The 18994-nt window shown below is 40.6% G+C and overlaps 3 protein-coding genes across 25 annotated transcripts in view; 1 reads left to right on the forward strand and 2 right to left on the reverse strand.

The window, feature by feature from the left end:
- The window catches only part of mark3a (MAP/microtubule affinity-regulating kinase 3a), a 45796-nt gene extending 42835 nt beyond the window's left edge, over positions 1-2961 (reverse strand). For 5 of the 20 annotated variants that reach the window (XM_026152308.1, XM_026152311.1, XM_026152309.1 and 2 more), the window contains exon 1: positions 2292-2959. In XM_026152308.1, the coding sequence (XP_026008093.1) occupies positions 2292-2342 (51 nt within the window). In that variant the 5' untranslated portion in view covers positions 2343-2959. Of the gene's footprint in view, positions 1-443; positions 650-2291 lie in introns of those variants that run through there. The other 15 variants (XM_026152321.1, XM_026152317.1, XM_026152318.1 and 12 more) reach the window with 6 other exon arrangements.
- Positions 2962-4936: 1975 nt separating this feature from the next.
- eif5 (eukaryotic translation initiation factor 5) lies at positions 4937-13715 on the reverse strand. 3 transcript variants are annotated; one of them, XM_026151758.1, is made up of 12 exons: positions 13693-13715; positions 12612-12836; positions 11077-11356; positions 10836-10917; positions 10100-10272; positions 9629-9740; positions 9378-9508; positions 8296-8457; positions 7950-8111; positions 7675-7839; positions 6096-6236; positions 4937-5324 (listed from the first exon to the last, which is right to left on the reverse strand). In XM_026151758.1, the coding sequence occupies exons 3-12, from the start codon at positions 11146-11148 to the stop codon at positions 5226-5228; spliced, it is 1299 nt and encodes a 432-aa protein (XP_026007543.1). In that variant the 5' UTR covers positions 11149-11356; positions 12612-12836; positions 13693-13715; the 3' UTR covers positions 4937-5225. The 3 variants fall into 3 exon arrangements, with proteins under 3 accessions (XP_026007543.1, XP_026007541.1, XP_026007542.1); XM_026151756.1 differs by lacking the exon at positions 13693-13715 and adding an exon at positions 13454-13631; XM_026151757.1 differs by lacking the exon at positions 13693-13715 and adding an exon at positions 13174-13445.
- Positions 13716-13790: 75 nt separating this feature from the next.
- Positions 13791-18994, forward strand: vps29 (VPS29 retromer complex component). Of its 2 annotated transcripts, XM_026151759.1 has the most exons (5): positions 13791-13902; positions 14928-14939; positions 16436-16627; positions 17061-17296; positions 18503-18994. In XM_026151759.1, the coding sequence occupies exons 1-5, from the start codon at positions 13900-13902 to the stop codon at positions 18618-18620; spliced, it is 561 nt and encodes a 186-aa protein (XP_026007544.1). In that variant the 5' UTR covers positions 13791-13899; the 3' UTR covers positions 18621-18994. The 2 variants fall into 2 exon arrangements, with proteins under 2 accessions (XP_026007544.1, XP_026007545.1); XM_026151760.1 differs by lacking the exon at positions 14928-14939 and having other exon boundaries at positions 13793-13902.

Consider the following 18994-nt stretch of genomic DNA (forward strand, 5'->3'; position numbering starts at 1 on the left):
TCAAGGCAAGGTCAGTTAAAACTTAATTAACACTGCAGAGTATTAAAAAGTATCAGAGCAGTTACAACACAGCAACTCTCAGTAAGAAACCCATAATTTGGTTATACATGTACAATGACAATAAAGTGCTATTCTATTCTAGTCTATAAGGTCACTTTAACAGCACAGACATACTTTTAAGTCACTACAGGAATATTTTAGGACTTCTACAGCGATAGCAGAGGAGATAAAAATACCATCAACTAGGATAAGGTCACTGTTGGATACCAGAGACAGACTGGGAACAAATGCAGTGGAAACACTCAGATGAAGTTTTCATTATCTTTGAACCACACAGAAAACATCCACCTGTGTTACCATCGTGTTATTTTTCCAGCTAACAACTTGTAAGAATTAAAACAAGAACAACAACAACAAAAAGTCCCTTTTTATTGGTTACTCACAAAGCTGCGGTGTCTCCTGGCTGCCTGGGAGCCAGTCATGTTTCGACAGGAAAGCACTGCGCCCCGCTGACGATGCCCACAGAGATTCCCACAACACCAGATTTTTCCCAACTCAGAGCCCCGATAACCGCAGAGACACAGAGAGGGAGACGGCAGGAGGGGGAAGCCACTGATCCCAGTCAAGCCTGCGACAGCCAGACACACCCAAACCGGAAACCAGACGATAGGCTTTCATAATAAAGGCTTCCTGTCGGCTCCGTTCTCATTGTTGCCAAAACGGAGGAAAACGCCAGTATCGAATTTCGTACAAACCTTTAACGCTTCCAGAGCTGCCCCTAACACTTTATTTGGTACTGCTTAATCTTTTGCCAATCAACGTCAGCGCCTATGAAGATATTAGAAAAATGCCAATCACAGTACCACATAGTACAAATGATATGAGGTGTTTATTTCTGTCCACATATACAAATATTAAAAAAAAGGTCTTAGACCCCCCCCCCCCCAAAAAAAAACAAAAACAAAAACAAATTATCAGCACTTTACAACAAAAATGTTTTAAAATGCTGATTAATTCCCTTTTAATCCCTGTGACGTGAAATGAGCCCTTGTATTTACTGTTGCCTCTACTGATTTAGTATTTCAGTGCCTGCTGGTCAGTAATAGATCACCAGAATTCTCTGGCGTCTTATCACCCACATGCTTCTCTCGTGCAGTATAACCCTTATCACCATCCCGGTCTATACTGCAACTCAGATGAGTCATAAGAATCTGGTGGTAGTTCTTGCATATTTGTACCCATGGAATATGGGGGGTAAATGTGTGACAGAGAAAAAGCGTAGGGGAGATAAGTTGCAAAAGACCTCCAGGATACACACAGTCTTCCATAAAAAAAATCAAATAAAATGAATAAATACAAATAAAAACTTTGCAGCTAAAATATTCAGGACATTAAATTTTGTAGTAAAGATTTGATTTTCAGTGGAACAAGGCTTGAGGTCTATTAAAGAGTGCCTAAAAATTTCCACTATAGTCACTTCCACTTTAAAAAGGAGAGAACTATAGGTATACTTTAAAAAAAACAACAACAAACAAAACAAAACAAAAAACAAAAAAAAACAAAAAAAAACAAAAAACAAAAAACAAAAAAAACCCCAAAACAGCCCTTTGGTGATTTCTGTTTATTTAAATGTACTATATAAATAAATTTGAAATTAAGAAAAATAGCGGAGAGTCAAATTGACCAATCCTGCATATACATTATGCTCATTTTGCAGCTTTTATGATTAAGTACGCTTAAGTTCTCCATTTTAGTTCAATTCTAATTTTGAAAATCCCGACCGGAAGCTCAAATGGCTACATTGTCACTACCTTCACACCGGAGGTTCTGTTAGTCACGAGGGGCGGACTCACGAGGCCCTTATTTGGAAGCTGAACGGGTGAAACCTCTGAGCGACAGCTGGGGGAGCCAATAGACAGGCTGAAGACAAACTACTGTTGCCTGCCAGAACCAGCAAGCAAAGTACTGTAGTTTTGTTCACCGTTGGGCCTGAATATTCTTAGTACAGTCTAATTACCTACAGTCATATCGATACTTCTCACACACCAACAAAAAATACACACCAAGGCGCAAATAAAGCCCATTACTAACACTCATTAACAGAGGCGTGTTTGACGTAGAAGATATGCTTGTTTACGATTTACCAACCAAGTGTGAAACAACCATCTATCATCCGGTCTAACAAGGCAGCAAAAAGCTATTGAGGATCTACGTTTTTTTGGCAATCCCGTGATATTTTTACATGTACTTAAAGAAAACAACCCAAGAAAAAACAGCCCCCTTCTACTTACACTTTCCGTCACCTTCTCGTTGACTGTAGGTAAAGGAGTTTTTGTTGACATCTTTTATTCCTTCTTCCTCAGCCAGTCGCCGTTTTAAGTCCAAAATACACAGTCTTCAGCCCGACAGCCGAAGAATGAAATTATTGCTTTGCTTTTCGGCTTCCTCCGGAGAAACAGTCTCAGCATGGATCGTGACAATTTTCAAACGAGACCGGACGTGTTAGAGTCGAGCACCTGAACAGCTATGGGCAGGAAAAACCCTCACTAAAGAGCATAACAATCCCTCTTACAGCATTTACACGGCGTGTACAAACCGTGCATGGCCTGTGCTAAACTCGGCAGGGAAACGAAATCAGTGTCCGTCTGTCCGTTTAGGTTTGAGTCACTGGAGCTAACTATAATAACGTTAAGGCGCTGTCGGTCGCCACTTCCAAAAATCGCCACAGGCTTTTCTTCCACAAAACCACTCTGTCTAGAACCGTGCCATGGCGTCGAGTGTCACCTCTGGATAATTCTCGGAGTGATTCAAAAGATTCAGGTAGCTGAAATACTCGTCGTCGGCTCGGTTTCTTCCATCTCCGGCGGCCCAAAGTGAAGCGGGTCTGTCTGTTTTAGGTGGGACCAAAATGGCTACTCAGCGGCTGGGCTGGATTATGCTGCCTTCACGGACACCAACTGAGCTCCGACATTAGAAATTATTCTAAAATGTCGGTCAACCGACCTAATAATGGCATTTCTTTGTTCGACTGGGTGATTCAAGAAAGATCAAAGAAAAATATTTTTTCTCTTAGGAATAAGATTGAAGCTTTTGTGTGCAACATACTACTTAACAACCTTAATAAAAAGTAAGAGATTGTCATAGGATTTAGCCTGCAGTTAAATTGCTTTTATTAATAAATATTTTGTTGATTATTTTCAGTCTCTCTGCAAAGTTATTATTATTTGACCAACATCAAAATGTATTAATTATCCTTATAAAACACAGTGTGTTTTCTAGTACTACAACTCAACTGTAGCAATCAGAAATTGCGTTACAAATACTAGTTGTTGTTTTTTAAACCCCACATTATCTGAATTAAATTAAAACCATAACAGTGTGGGATAAAGTTATATAACAGCTACATTTATAAATGTTTCTGACGTGTTTGTGTGTGTGGTAGTTTAAAATCATTAGAATCAGTTTACATTCTACAAATAGACACATTACATTATGGTAGGTGTTACTGCTTAGTTATATTTTTGTAGGTCGGACTGGATGTTTCAAAACTAAACTGCGGAGGGATTTAGGGTTAAATGCCTTAGACAATAAGGAGTTGTTTTTCTAAGCCTTGCTTATTTTCATGTTTGATTCCATACACTAAGACGACGCCAAGTTCCCCGTTTTGGGTTTAATGTCGAATTCAGAGATTTGTTTGTGATGGAATGTGAGTATCTTATTTCCCAAAGCACCTGAAGGCAGCACGACTGTGTCCAGTTGAACGGGTGGAGGAAGTGAGGAAACCGACTGACCTCAGTCCCACAGGACCACAAGTACAGAGAGGCCTGTCATCAGTCGGGAGGAAATGGGAATTTAGTGAGCTTCAAAGGAAAACAGTTGTGCGCCTTTGTCAAATATTAGCGAGACAGAAAAGAATATCAACACCATCCTTTTATTCTTCGAATTCAATTCGAATAAATGAGAGCTTTAAAGGTCGCTAGTATCTTTTTGTTTTGTTTTTTTACACAAAGTCTTATAGGTTTCATACAGGATACAACATTTACAGGTCGTAGATATACCTTTTGGATTTCTAGGCTGTGAATTTCTACACCACAGTTTAAGTTTGAGCTAATAAGTTCACCGTTTCCACTGCTGGAAAAGTGCAATATAATAAGTTTGTCCGTGACATGCAGCTCTAAATCAGTAAAACTGAATAAACAGTAGAGCTGCCAAGTGTAATGAAGGAGTTTTCGTTTTACAAAGCATCCGTCTGCAGGTTTTTCAGCCTAGCAACAGTTGTTCTTACCAGTGTTTTAAGTAAACCAGTCGCAAATATAACACCATCACCAATGTCACCTTATTCAAAGTTCTATTTCAATGTGAGATGAGGAAGAGTGGTATAAAACAAAGCTCAGTATAACTGGATTAAAAACCACATTAGTTACATTCTGGCTTTTTATCTCAAAAATAGACTAAGTTTTATGTGAAACTGCCATTTGGGTTCCTTACTTTGCAAATTAATTCTCAGTCAGTTTCCAGGTCTCTTTCTGTAACATGAGGCGAACGTGTATGTTTAGTTTAGTACGACCAGTGGCGTTACAGATAGTTGATCTAGTGTTGTTTGAACTTTGGTTTCCTATTACAAAACATGGACACATGCATATTTTCCCTCCCTCACAGAGCTGCAGTGCAGATTTTTAAAAACACACCATCATGCTCTGAAGATGAATCTGATCACTTTTTTTTTTAATGATTTAACAATTATGTTATTTTATTTATGATATAGAAAACATCTGGCTTCACAGCACAACATTTAAGGGAAGAGGTTTCCCCTCAGATTCTCTGTTAATCACCTACCAGAGAAAAACTGTCCAATCTCACAGATGAAACAGTCAAATGTGCTGGATAGCAAAACATTCATTCTTTATTGACTGGAAAAATACAAGGACCAAAAGAAAAAAAAAAAAAAAAAAAAAAGTGCAGTCAAAACAAAATTCCCAAATCACCCGTGATTAAAACCCCCAAAAGAGACTTCATTTCATCAACTGAATACACTTCAAAATGACAGCGTTAATGTGCAGCAGATAAAGCGCTATGTTAAATCATGCCACTAAGCGGAGAAGGGATCGCAGAGAGGGCTGGTGGTGGGACAGGTAGTAAAGGAGGGAAAAGGCCAGCCATTTAGCTAGTGCAGGGCATCGTGAGTCAAAGCCGCAAGTCAGGAAAAGCATCATCACTCGAGTCTCTCAGATCGCATCGATGTCAATGTCGTCCTCTTCTTTCTCTGGCGTGTCTGGTTTCACAGTCTCCACTTTGAGCTCGCGGGCAGAGGACGAGTACACCACCTGAGGACAGGAAAACATGCAGCTGCTCAATAAACACCCCCGACTGCATCAGCATCAGTCCTCTCACAACAGAAACAAATCTGTCGCATTTTAAAAATTAGTGCAACTCTAACCTTCATGCTTACTGTCATTTTTAAAAATTGACTTTCAAGCTGCTAACGAGCGAGGTGTCAGTAGACCGGAGTCACCCGGTGGTCAGCCGGTGAAACGGAATATTGGAATTTTATGCAGGTTTCATACTCAGTCTCCAAGTATAGTCTACAGGTATTAAAGTGATTTGATTTTCATACTAAATTGCAGTTTTTATATTCGTACGGAGCAAAACAAAAAACAAACAAAAAGCCACTAAAAGTCAGCATCCATTTTAAACTGAGTGACGCAATAGTCACAGGACTGGCCTCTTTGTGCTTCCTCCTTTCGGGGTGCAGCTTCCTTGTTAGAAATGTTATTCCTAATTCTTCCAGGAACTAGTGGGTGGAGCTGACCCAGTTAATGATGCAGCACACCTGAGCAGGCTGACAGACTGGTGTGAGTGCATGCATGCATATATGGATATAAGTATACAAGTAAATGCACTCACTTATATACACACCTATATCCATAATGCACACTCTGACTACATGTGGCAGCTGGAAGCAGTTGTGACAATGACGCGATTAATTTTTGCTTTAATCTGGACGTTCTCAGTAACTCCTGAACTACAGCTGTTTTTTTTTTTTTTTAACTGTACTTCACGGCACACAGCCAAGTGACCACTTCAGATAACTCTACCTCAACATTCTCATCATCTTCCTCCTCCTCTTCTTCGCTACCCTCGCTCTCCTCCTCTGCCTCCTTCAGCCATTTGACAAAAGGAGCGGCCTTGGCATGGATCTCTTTGGCAAGTTCCTTGGAGACGTACTTCTTAGAAACCTGATGAAGAAGAAAATGGATTTAATGCAATGACTGATTTCAGTGTAAAAGACCTCAAATAAACAAGCCCTTGGGGTTATTTGAACTGTAGTCTTCATGCTGCTGTTGCAGTATTTAGCATCTAACAGTTAATGTGTATCCAAAGTAAATAAAATACCGTAACAAAAGTCACAGTTAAGGGAAATCTAGCTCAAATTTTCAGGACGTAAAGACTTAGCAAAACTCAAGTAATTCTGTATTTATTAATAGCACTTTTTATCTTTATACCTATTCCTCCACTTCTTTGTTTAATATATTTAATTCACACATTTTGAATTGATTACAATTCAATTTGCTCTCAGCTGTGTCTATTCATTCCTAAACCAGCTTGATTGCATTTAAAATATGCCACACACAAAACTTACAACTATTAGGGGCCTCAATAGTGCACCCGAATCTCAGCCCACACACAAAGCCCCTTTAAAAAGACCAGGTCTTACATTTCTTTGTTAGTGGCCTTTTTAGGCTTTCTTTGGTGGAACACTGTCTGAAAGGATGTGTTGAGCCCAACACTCTGCTTTTGTTATGCAGTGCAGGTTAGGTGTGTCACTCTCACTCCCCACTTGTGGTGGGAGATGGGGAGTCAATGTATGGTCAGACTGGTGTAACAAAACAGACTAGTTTGGGCTAACACACACACACACACACACACACACACACACACACACACACACACGGGAAGTGTGAATTCATTCTTTGTCAAAGGCGGCCCTAGTCCACTGCACTTCCTGCTGTTTGATGTATTAATGTCCTAAAAGCTCTTGACCTCAACTTTTTGGCAGCATTATACTTTCAGCTTAATATAGTCGTACTCCTGCAGCTAAGGACCTGGAACCAGACACATATTAGAGCTCATGTTGTTTCATTTGCAGAATGAATCTGTTCAAACAGATTCCAACCACCTCTTCCTCACGCTACTCCAATCATCAATATTACCAGAGAGGTTTGATATGACGACTGACACCTCTGCATACTGCAGTCTGTTAGGTGTTTTTAGTGGCTCAGTGCTACAGTTTCTGAGGTTGGAGGTTTATCCAAGTGTCCCCTGAAGCATTTCAGTCTTTCAGAGTCAGGGTATAAGACAAGCTCTAATTTCACCAATTTAACAAACACCAGCTTTCAGTAGAATACAGTTTAGATTTTTATTGTTTGTTACTCTAATGAAGGCTCTGTGCTGCAAAGAATAAGCCTAAATCTAATTTAATTTGCCATTTCCCTTTTAAAGATCTATCAGTGAGTGCTCATAACCGATTCATGGGGTAACGATTAACTACCATCTGCTCCCAGATCACCTTTAGGCTTTTAATTTCTGGGCAAAATGGGATCAAGTTCAGCAGGCATTTCTTTTTGTGATTCAGAACACAGAGTTTAACTTGACATTAGTAGTTAAGTCCCTCACCTTCTCTGCCCAGGCGAAAATCACGTCCTCCTCCAGCAGGTCAGCGTCGTACAGGTCTTTGAGGATGATGGGAACACGTGGCAGGAGCTGGACCTGATGCAGCTTCACGACACACTCAAAACCTCCCAGCAGATACTTCTGGGCTTTCTTGTTGTTGTGGCAGAACTAAGGAAAAGGTTAGGAAAGCCATGAGACATGTGAAACACACCCTAATGTGAGGAAGAGGACAAGACAGCACCATAAGGACACACAGCACAGACTTGAAAATGACTTACACGCAGGAAGTGACGTTTGTACTTCTTGATCTGGTCACGGATGTTTTCGTTGAACAGCAGTTCGCTCAGGATGAGCGGGCCCATGGCCTTCACATCCAGGCGCTCTGCCTCCGCCAAGATCTCTTTATCAGCTGCGTCAATCGTTCCGCTTTCCTTTTTGTTCTGCACATTTAAAGAACAAATGGTTACAGGGGAGGAACTAAAGTATCTCCAATTCTTGTGTGTGCAAATAAAATCTATGCGTAAAGGCCAAGCACCGAACACCGGTTCTTCATTTTTAAAGTGTACTTTTGATGTTTCACAAACTCCTGCCGAGAAAAATTCAGGACAATCGGGGGACCCTTACTTTCACAAAGCTGTAGAAGAGGTTGACCCTATCCTCCAGGGGTTTCTCCAGGTCCTCGCTGAGCGTCAGGTTCTTGGCGTGATCGCTGATCTCCTCCATCCTCCGCCTCTGTGCCTCCTCTGTAGTCTCCTCTGCCCAGTCTTCATCATCGTCATCTCGATCCTAAACAGGAAACCACAGAGGATTCAGGCAAAGCGAGATGGTGCAGAAACACTCGGGCTTGCTTGGATTTTGCATCTTAGTGGGTCATATTATGGTGAAATGCAAAAGAGGGCTGTGCAGCCAATAATAGTAATAATAATAATAGAAAAAGAAAATTAAATTCAACCAGAAACCCCCCCCCCCCCCCCAAAAAAAAAATTGCATTAAAAAAAAAAGAAAAAAAAAAAAGAAATTGCTGATGTAAACTCAGTCTAAAGAGAAACTCTTTCATTTGAACTGGAGGAAGTGGTTCCGGTTGAGAGCTTCGAGGACACGTATACTGCAAACGTGGAAGTTGCTAGACTCCCTTTTTATGCAAACGCAAACTCTTTTTGGAGGTCTTTGGGTGACGGCCCCACCCTTTCAGTGAAAAATCCATTACAAAGAATGTTTCACAACACATGTGTCAGTGTGGACCTTAATCATTATTACCATTCCTGTGAAGGGGGAAATGTGGGATACATATCATGAATTGTGAATACTAAGGAGTTTGAACAGTTCTACAACACTGATGCTTCACTAGGAAATCTGCATCACAAATCACTACCAAGCATCAAACCTGAGCAAACTGTCAACTCTGAGCTTCTTATTTTGACGGGGTTGGTTGCTGAGAACTTTTCAGAGTAAGGGTCATCGGGGAAAAGTTACAATTTACACCAAAATAAAAACAGCATACGAGCACGAGAAGACCCCTGAATCTCTACTCAAAAGCCACTAGACTGTGTGGCATTAGTGTCTAAAATAAAAGCTGGCACTTTGCTGACTACTACTGACTTCAATGGTGTCTGAGAAAACCGTGTGTGAAGTGAAGAGAAACGTTTTGTGCTAGTGTCCCGTGGCTGTAGAAGCCCAGCGGGTGTCTGGGAGCACAGCAGACGCACCACAGCCTCGGGAGCATCAAAGTTGTCATGGTTTCCAGCCTCGCCACTGCCAGAGCCGTTCTCCTTGTCCTTCTTGCGGTTCTTCTTCTCCTTCTCTTTCTTCACAGATGCAGATCCACTATCATTGCTCTCTGTGTTAGGAAAGACAAAAGTCTTCATTAGCAAGTCTGTCTTGGGGTTTTGGCTGCAGTTCCCTTTTCTGGATTCACCACAGAGAAAAAAAAACAAACAAAAAAAAAAAAAAGTCTCACCAGGTGGGTTTTTGAGGATGAATGTGCAGAGTTTGTGTCTGGTGTCTAGCATGCCGCGGTATCCACAGGCCTTACAGGAAGTACCAATAGTTTGTTTCTTGGGATTGACATGCTGCAAGGACAAAAAAAATAAATTATTTTGTACCTAAAAAACTGCCACACAATCTAGTACTCTTCTTTACACAGGCAACTTTTCTTATACTGAATCTAAAGTGGGAAGTATCTTTATTTAGTAATTTAATATTTATTTATTAACCACGTGATTTTCATAGTCACAAGGTGCTGTAAACACAAAGGAAATAAATGAAAAAAATTTCGGGTCATAATAGCCAATAAAAGGGGACACATTATCATCATTAAGTCATATAGTTGTATTAAATTATTACTTTGTTCTTTCCCTTTCTGTCGCCCACCCACAAAAAAACAAATAAATACTCTGCACCTGCCCCGGAGATGCTGTGAAATATTTACCAGATCAGTTTCAGGGTTGTCACACTCGGCACACAGCACAAATTTTCTGATGAACCCATCAAGCATGTCCTGCAACTTGTTCGCCTCGTGGGATCCGTTGACGATGTAACGATCGTTTTTGGTATCAAACTGGGTCTGAGCGCCGAGTTCACAACCAAAAAACTTGGTCGGGTCTGCGGAGGAGAGGAAAAGCAGCACATGAGGCCACCATGACCCAGCAAAAAAAAAAAAAAAAAAAACAAAACGAGGAGACTTTGCCCTGGTAATTATTGATTTTGAAGAACGTTACTGTTTTTTTATCTTTAAAGGAAGATGTTAAACATTAGGTGTTTGTTTGCTTTTAAACTGGTAATGAACATGACAGACATTTAAGCTTGATCATCAAATACTCCAACTACAAAATTGTGTAAACGAAAAATGTCAAGAGTACACAAACTTGTCGACCAAGCCAAACAGCCTTTCCCCCCCCTAACGTGCCGGCACATCTTACAGTCTCAATCGAACGGGGTCATTTCATTTGAGTAATTGCCACATCATCATGTTTAAAGAATTATATAAACAAAACATCTCTCCTTCACCTGGGGTGAATATTACAACGATGAATTCAAAAGAGAAAAATGAGAGAATATAAAAGTGACAGTCAAAACGTCAAAAATGTCATTGTGAAAATAAACAGACTTTAACAAGCTCTAGTTCAATTCCAGCTAAACACTAAGATTTACATGTTGTTACTCACATGTTGGAGGCCTGTTCAGAGCCTTTGCAACATCAACCATGTTGACAATGACCGTCTTGATTCCATTCCCTTTGCCTTCAACCTGGATTGAAAGGAAAAACCCACATGTTATATTCACACCCAAACATTTCTTCCTACAGGACTCAGGAAACTTTAGACCAATTCCAACCACTATTCTGATGTTGTTTTTCTCTCCCCAATGGACAAATCTAAAAAAAAAAAAACAATAATGAGTGGTTACCTTGGCAATCAGACGGGGCATCTTGTAGCGATAGAACTGGTCTGACACGCTGCGGTTGACGTTGACAGACATTTTGGCTGGATGTTAGCACTATCAGTAAGATAAAAGGATCTTGGTTGGGGATTTTTCGGGATCTTCTGTCTGGAAAAGAGGGGATGACATAAACGACTGCAAGCGTGCTCGGTCTCTGACATGAAAAACGCTGTGCCGCTGTGGCTGCAAGCTCCTTGCTTGAAGTCTAGATTTCCACCACACAGGTTCCAACGGCTGCGCAACAGCTCTGAAAGACGAGAGGGACAAACATCAATATTTAATAAGGAAACCCCACAGTTCATGTGGGTGTTGCAATCCTACATTGGGTGCAAATACAGGGTTTTGCCCCCCCCCCAGATTTGTAGACATGCACTCATGTTACACTTCTAGTCTGTCTTTACAGAACTTGGTTAACCATCTAGTCTCTGGAGGAGTTTGTTTATATTCTAGTTCTACAAAGTAACAACTTGATGACTGCTGCAATTGCATAAAGACAGCAGTGCAAATATTACATTTCAGATGACTTATCATGTAAAATAAACATCTTTTCACCACTGTCAGTTTATATACCATCCAATTGAGAAAAGGTACCATGATGACAACAATAAGATGCAGCCTAGTTCATTTTGTGAACCCAGTGGTTTGTAGCCTTGGTAGCATCTAATCCACAAGAAAACAGTTAAAGATTCCTGTGGTGCAGGCCTGCTCTTGAGTGACTGCCACTATTAAGAAAGACCAGACTCCATTACGACACAGATCCAAGCCAGAGGGAGAGGCAATCGAGGACCCAGTGGCTCCCAGAGACGACTTATTCAAATCATTTTCTCAATTTAACAGGAATTCCCACAAAAATGGGTCAAGACTGAAAATATCCCAGCAAATCCAAATCATAATCATGTGATCCAACAGTGAGCAAGCATGACGTGGGCCCAAAGAAAAATAAAAGCTCTGCCACAAATCTGGATGTTTCTCCCACCTTTTGTTGCCATATAATGCACAAAAAAAGAGCTTTGTGGACACCCTTTGTCTTACATGAGGGCCCCTGGCTTTAGTCATATAAGGCACTTTTTTACTAGGTCACAAACAGGGAGGCCTAGCAGCTGCCAAACAACTCCCCCCGCTGATGGTTGTAATATCAACAACAAAGTCTGCAGCAGTTATTGTCTCACACACGCAAGTGCGAGTCTCAATGAAATGCCTCCCAACTTGTTTGCGACTGACACAGTGGTGTCCGATTTTAAGATCTTTGAGAAGGGCAGAGGTCGAGCCTATTTCAGGAGGAGGCTAGCTAACTAGCTTAGCAGCTTGGTGCAGAGTGCGTCATACAGTCACTGCACACGAGTGACGGACTGGAAGACGCCATTTTGATACAGTGGCACAGAAATCGTGTCATATTGCTCAATAACGCTGACTAAAGCGTTAGCTTTGACAAACACATAACACGACACCAAATATCGCGCAAGAAAGTTGAAATAAATCGTAGATTGCGTCCAAAAACTTACCGTTTTCGCAAAACAAAGACATAAACACAACGCTGATCTTCCAAGAGCCGCAGTGAACGGTGGTCGATGCCTGGTGCTGGTTGATGTTATTGACTGCAACAGGGTTTCTTAATGATTTTGATGCTCTCAAAGAGGCACGATTAAAGACCATAAATATCCAAAGTGCGGCTGCTCTTCCTCAAAGGCAGAAGGAGGTTATCTGGAACGTCCTCGGGCTTTGGGGACCTGTGGGTGGGGGGTGGGGGGGGGGGAGAGATAGTTTCGTTATTCACACAAACTGCGAAGTAAACTGTTTATGTCGAGCGAGACAGCCATCTGTGTTCACTGGGTGGGTATTTGAATAGTCACGTACAGCATAACTGCCACGAGGATTAAACGCTCCATTACCCCCGTTAGCGATTTACCCCCGTTAGCGATAGTGCCACACCGTGAAAAGATAACGTCAGCCAGCTAACTGGCTATGGTTAACATTGCACGTGTTACGCAGTAAAATTCCCCATAAATTATCTTATAGATATAACAATGAAAGCGGGACAATTAGAGTTAATCCACTAATTTGTACCTTCAAATTGACCTTCATTGTTAGCATTATCCGATGCGAAAACAGTAGCTTGAGGGCCAGTAAATAGTCAGATCCCATGCGTTAAAATGAAACGAGTGGACGTCACACAGCTAACGCAGTTATTAGCCAAGTCCAATCAACGCGGTTGACGGAAGATAACGTGATTAAAATTGTCCTCGGTGGTAGCTAGCAGCTATTTCTTTGTAAAATTACAGTCATCGCTGTGAAATCGTCGTTAGGATGAGACCATGTAAATGTGATGAAATAATTTCGGACCTACCTCTCGAATGTTCTGCGAAATGCTGCTACACTCGTCGCTTTTACCAACGAACGTCAAGCTAACAGCTGCAATAAGTTTAGCAATATCCGGGTCTCAGCATTAATTTTAAATTAAAAGTCTGCTGAAGTCGCACTCCATGTGTATGCGAAACATGAACTTAGAAAATTTAGGGGAAAACCCCATCCATTAGGTTTTAAACAAACGAATTAGAAATAGAGGCATAAAATCGTTTTAGCCACCTGATTTTTCTTTCAATGCCAGACTGCAACTGTTACCCCCTCAATACTTCTCTCAATTCCTCCATACTTTAGCTGTTTTATTTTGAAAGGAAAAGGAAACAATAAGCTTCTATTGACACATCCTCGTTCCCCATTGGCTGACGTCGTGACGCTGTACGTGCGTAGGCGCTTCCTCAACTTGACTGCCTGCAAGCCGAAACATTGAAGATGGTGAGTATGAAATGGCGAAAAGGCCACGGGTTCTCACGTTTTCATTCGGTGTATCGAGCGCTCGACTTTTTATGAAACTAGCTGTCGACGTAAAGGGACCGTGATCATGGCTTCAGTTTCAGGCTGTGTTGCATTAAAGCTCAGTTCCGAGATGGATCAACGGATCACATGACAGTTGAGCAATTTAGTCTCCAAAATTCACCGGAACAAACTGCAAACACCCATAAAGTCACACATTTCCATTGCACAGCGGGCTCCCAGTGTGTCTTGCTTGTTCGTGAATCATTTTGTTATGTGTTTGATGGATATAACGACTTCTTTTACTTTTCCCTTTTTGTCAATGAGTTAGCTTCCGGAGCTAATAGAGCTAACACTTCATCTTACGATTTTACGAAGCACTTTCCTGGTCTGCTTTAATGTTTATCATCCAGCTAGCAGCCCGCACATGAGCAGTCATTTTTAAAATTTATTTATTTAATAACCCAGCTAAACAAGACTGTTGCTACTTTGGAACTACAACTCATAGGACTACATTCATTTTGTTATGTTTTATAATTTCCAGGTTCTGTAGTTCGACATATTTATAAACACAAATACTTCGACACTAGACGATTCATCAGAGCTTAATTGCAGCCATCTATTTAATTTGCTTCACCGCATTATTTTTCATTTGCTCACTGTCAGGCGACTACAATATGTTTTGCTTAATGATTATCACTAACCATCGACCATTAACAACTGTTTCAACCACATTGTTGTTTTAACCTTTTTTTTTTTTTTGGTTTGTTTGAATGATTAATATCTGTCTACTTAATCCATTCACTTTTTAATTTCTAATTTCAGTTTCCCCTTCTTGTCCCCACTGTTTCTTGTCTTTATTTTCATTTTTAAAATTTTGTTTTTGTATTTCTTTACCCCAATCTCTGATCACGCCTCATGTTGATCTCTCCACGCACATCATGCCTTCCTCTCTATCTCACCCCACCACCGCACTCTGCCTTTTTTGCCTGTCTCCAAACAACCAGGCTGGTCACCGGGTAAGTGTTCCCGCTCTGTCCTGGATCCCTGTTTTCTGATCGCTCCTCTGCCTGGCTCACTAACATGGGACTGGGATTGCACGGCCCCAGAGGTCTGCTGTTTCTGCATCTCTTGCACAAGTAGCTGCTGCTCCTATAGCAACTGCAGTGCACTGAACTGTTGCCTAAGCAATATTAATAAGACACTAATCAGTTACAAGAAATCCACTAAACGTAACACAGCAGGAAGCTAAAGATGTTTCAAAGTCTAAACTACTAAATTATATTATCTTTTCTTTTTTTGGGGGGGGGGGATTCATCTGTTTTTAGAGAGGGTAAACTGGTCTTTACTAGGACAGAAGATAACATGATTGCACAAATTCAGATCAAGTGTAATATTGTAATATAAAATTTTGAACATGGTCTAACATACTTTTGTGCATCAGTCCTGGTTTGTCTTAATGTTCACCAGTTGAATTCAGACTTTTCTTTTTTTTCTACCCAAGTCATCACATACGATCACAGCCATTGCTCAGAATTTCTGTGCTGGCTAGTAGTTAAAAATATTTGTAGGTTTAATGTTTAATATAAACTCCTGGTTTTAATGGTGTTTGTTTCTCATAGACTCTTGGTGCAGTGTAAAAACATAACTACCTCTTTTATCTGCCATTGAGCGTCTGAAATCCAGCTGTGCCAATTCAAACCATATTTTTCTGCCGTGGGCTGTCTTCCAGTTGTGTCGAAAGTTACTTTCACAATCATCATCATCATCGTCGTTTATTTGTATAGCACTTTAAGAACACACCAGGCAGACCAAAGTGCTGAACAACACAGATCAAAACAACTACCAAATTAAAAATACCTTAAAATCATTACATACAATAAAATAAATAAGAAGGTGTCAGTTTCCTACAGAGTTAAAAGCCAGGGAATAAAAATAGGTTTTCAATCTGGACAATGCCCAGTTTGGACTCAGACACTCAATTTAGTCAGATCTTTACTCACAACTGTTGCTTTTTTTCCCCAGATTTGAGCTTTTTGAGTGAAACCTGTTTATCCACTGTACTAAATTAATCTGTGCAATAATATTAAACTGTTCTGAAAAAAGTACAGGAGAATTTAACAATAACTAACAGAGGAGTGTAGCGGTTATGGTGGAATCTGTTTGCATTATTCTCTCCTGCAGAATTGACCAGTGGCGTCCCGCAGGGCTCTGTCCTCGGCCCACTTCCCCTTTCTGTATTCTTATGCTGCAGCATGCAGGCTGTAGCAGGGATGGGGCATAAATTTCTTTTCAAGGGACCACATGAGAAATTGGGATTGTTGTGCCACACCAATAAGCTGAACTCGGCTCTGCTCAATATGAATTTTATCTCTTTATAAGCTTATTGGTGCGCCCCTTCTCAGCTGTCCCATTTTCTAATCTGGCCCACTGGGAAAATGAAATGCTCAGCTATGGCAGAGAGCTCATCGGTGGGTAACTAACCTGTCTGTGTGTGTCTGTGCGATGATATCAGTTGGTCCTGGTGTTAGGTGACCTGCACATCCCTCACCGATGCAACACGTTGCCAGCCAAGTTCAAAAAACTGTTAGTGCCGGGGAAGATCCAGCACATTCTCTGCACAGGGAACCTCTGCACCAAGGAGAGCTATGACTACCTGAAAACCCTCGCTGGGGACGTCCACATCGTCAGAGGAGACTTTGATGAGGTTTGCGTCTGTGTGTGTGAACAATAAAATAAACCACGTAGAACATACTAATCACCATAAAACAATTTTATTTCAAAGAATGTTCAAAAACAGGGTTCAAATTATGTCTACAAATTGTGTTTCTGCATATTAATAGCACTGAGGAAGAACATCATTTGCTGTTCCTAATGACTGATTGCTCTGTAATTAAATTGTAATTGCTGTTCTCTCAAACTGAGATTTATCCATGTAGATCATGATTTTCAAAAATGATCCCATTGAGGACACGACATCTTTTAAATATAGCTCATTCTGCCATTTGCTGTCTGTTTTAAATGTGTGTATAATTAGTACTTTATTCCATAATTGGACTTGTCAGATAAAAGCAGTGTATAAAACTTACTTTACTCCATGTTTTTCCCATCTCTCATTTGTCCTCCTGATATTTTCTCAGAACCTGAACTACCCAGAGCAGAAGGTGGTCACAGTGGGCCAGTTTAAGATTGGACTCATCCACGGCCATCAAGTGATCCCCTGGGGCGACATGGCCAGCCTGGCACTCCTCCAGAGACAACTTGACGTTGACATCCTTATCTCTGGGCACACACACAAGTTTGAGGCATTTGAGAATGAAAATAAGTTTTACATAAACCCTGGTTCTGCAACTGGAGCCTACAGCGCCCTGGAAAGGTGGGAGCCAATATAAACCATGAATTGAGCTCTATTTAGGAGGCGAGTTAGCCATGTTTTCATGATTTTGACATTGGAAGGTTGGTGGTTTGAACCCTGGCTGCTTCAGCGAAAGTATCAGTATCTAGGTGCAAGATACTGAACCCAGAGTTTCTCTTATTGAAATGTGAATATTAGATAGAAAGCAGTTACATTTCTACTTGAGTGCTCAAGTAGAGTAAAAGAGCACTGTATAAGATACACTTATAGACATTAAATTCTCATAGCCTTGCATAGAACAAGTACACAGCAATATACTACTCGACATGTACTGTGGAAAAAACACGGGTGATCTTATACTGCAGTAAAAAAAGTGTTGAGAGTCACTGGGCAACCCGTCACTGTCCCTGCAACAACCAAGTAAAAAAAAAGAAAAACATGCTCTGCACTTGTACAGTGTTTTACTGCTCTTAGCTGTGCACTCAGACACTTTCAGCGACAAGCCTCATACTTCCAAGCACGTTGTAACTTTCACGCACACACTCACACTCCAGTGGATTCATCAGGCTTCAGTATCTTTCCCGAAGACACTTTAGCATGTGAACCAGACTGGAGGCTCTACATTTTGAACCAAGCTGACAGAATTTCAGTATATTAAGATGCCCTGTTTTCCTTGTCATTGCAAAAAGACATTTTGACAGTTAGTTTGGTTGGTGTGTTTGAGATTATTTTCACAGTGAAATATCATATTATAGTTATGCCTAAAAATAATGAAAAATGCTCTTTCTCATGTGCAAAGTAGTAGAATATTTGGAACAATTTCATATTTTGATAACTGATTCTAATTGGAGAACTGATCATCAGCAACTAAGTAAACTGATTGCTTCAAGCCAAATTATGGCATCTTTTAACATGAACTAGTTTTCCCACATTATAAAAAAAACAGATTTTTGCTCATGTCGCATAATAGATCTCCATGCAGATAGTTCTGGATTGATGTTTGAGGTCTTTAGATATTTGTCTCTGAATTTTCTCATCCACACAGACGTAATGGCAGCAACTGAAATTCTGTAAATCCCACTCAAAGCATTTACGTTTAACACAGATCTTCTAGGAAAGAAACACTGTTGTGGATGTTTTTAATACTGAGGTGTTTGCAGTTAAAGTTTTTTTTCATTAAACTGGGTGTAATTAAAGAAATGCATCTGTTTTTTTTCTCTCTCACAGCAACATCATCCCCTCTTTTGTATTAATGGACATCCAGGCATCTACAGTGGTCACGTACGTTTATCAGCTGATCGGCGATGACGTCAAGGTGGAGCGAATTGAGTACAAGAAATCTTAAAGGAGAGCACAAAGAGATGGAGAAAAATTTGCATTAACAAGCCTCAGATTATATTTCATTCCTGTCCACCAGGGGGCGGCAGCTCCCTCAGAGTCACCACAGTGTTAATGCTATGACTTCTGTAAGTTAACTCTAAAAGACCTGTGTATTATATTGTTTATATGTCATCAGCATTTGCTTATACCTGAGCTGTCTTTTGGTAATTGTAGAGAATGCAATAATATTGGGTGCCATTTTTTTTTCCTTTGGGTTTTTTTGTTGTTGTTTTAATAAACACCCTCCTCACATCCTGTACATGTAACAGGCCATTGCTTCCTGTAGTTAGCCTCCTTTTATTCATTTCTTTCCCACAATAAAGATGTAATTTCACTCCA

The sequence above is a fragment of the Astatotilapia calliptera genome, chromosome 19 (genome assembly GCF_900246225.1).
Source record: "Astatotilapia calliptera chromosome 19, fAstCal1.2, whole genome shotgun sequence".
Lineage (NCBI taxonomy): Eukaryota > Metazoa > Chordata > Actinopteri > Cichliformes > Cichlidae > Astatotilapia > Astatotilapia calliptera.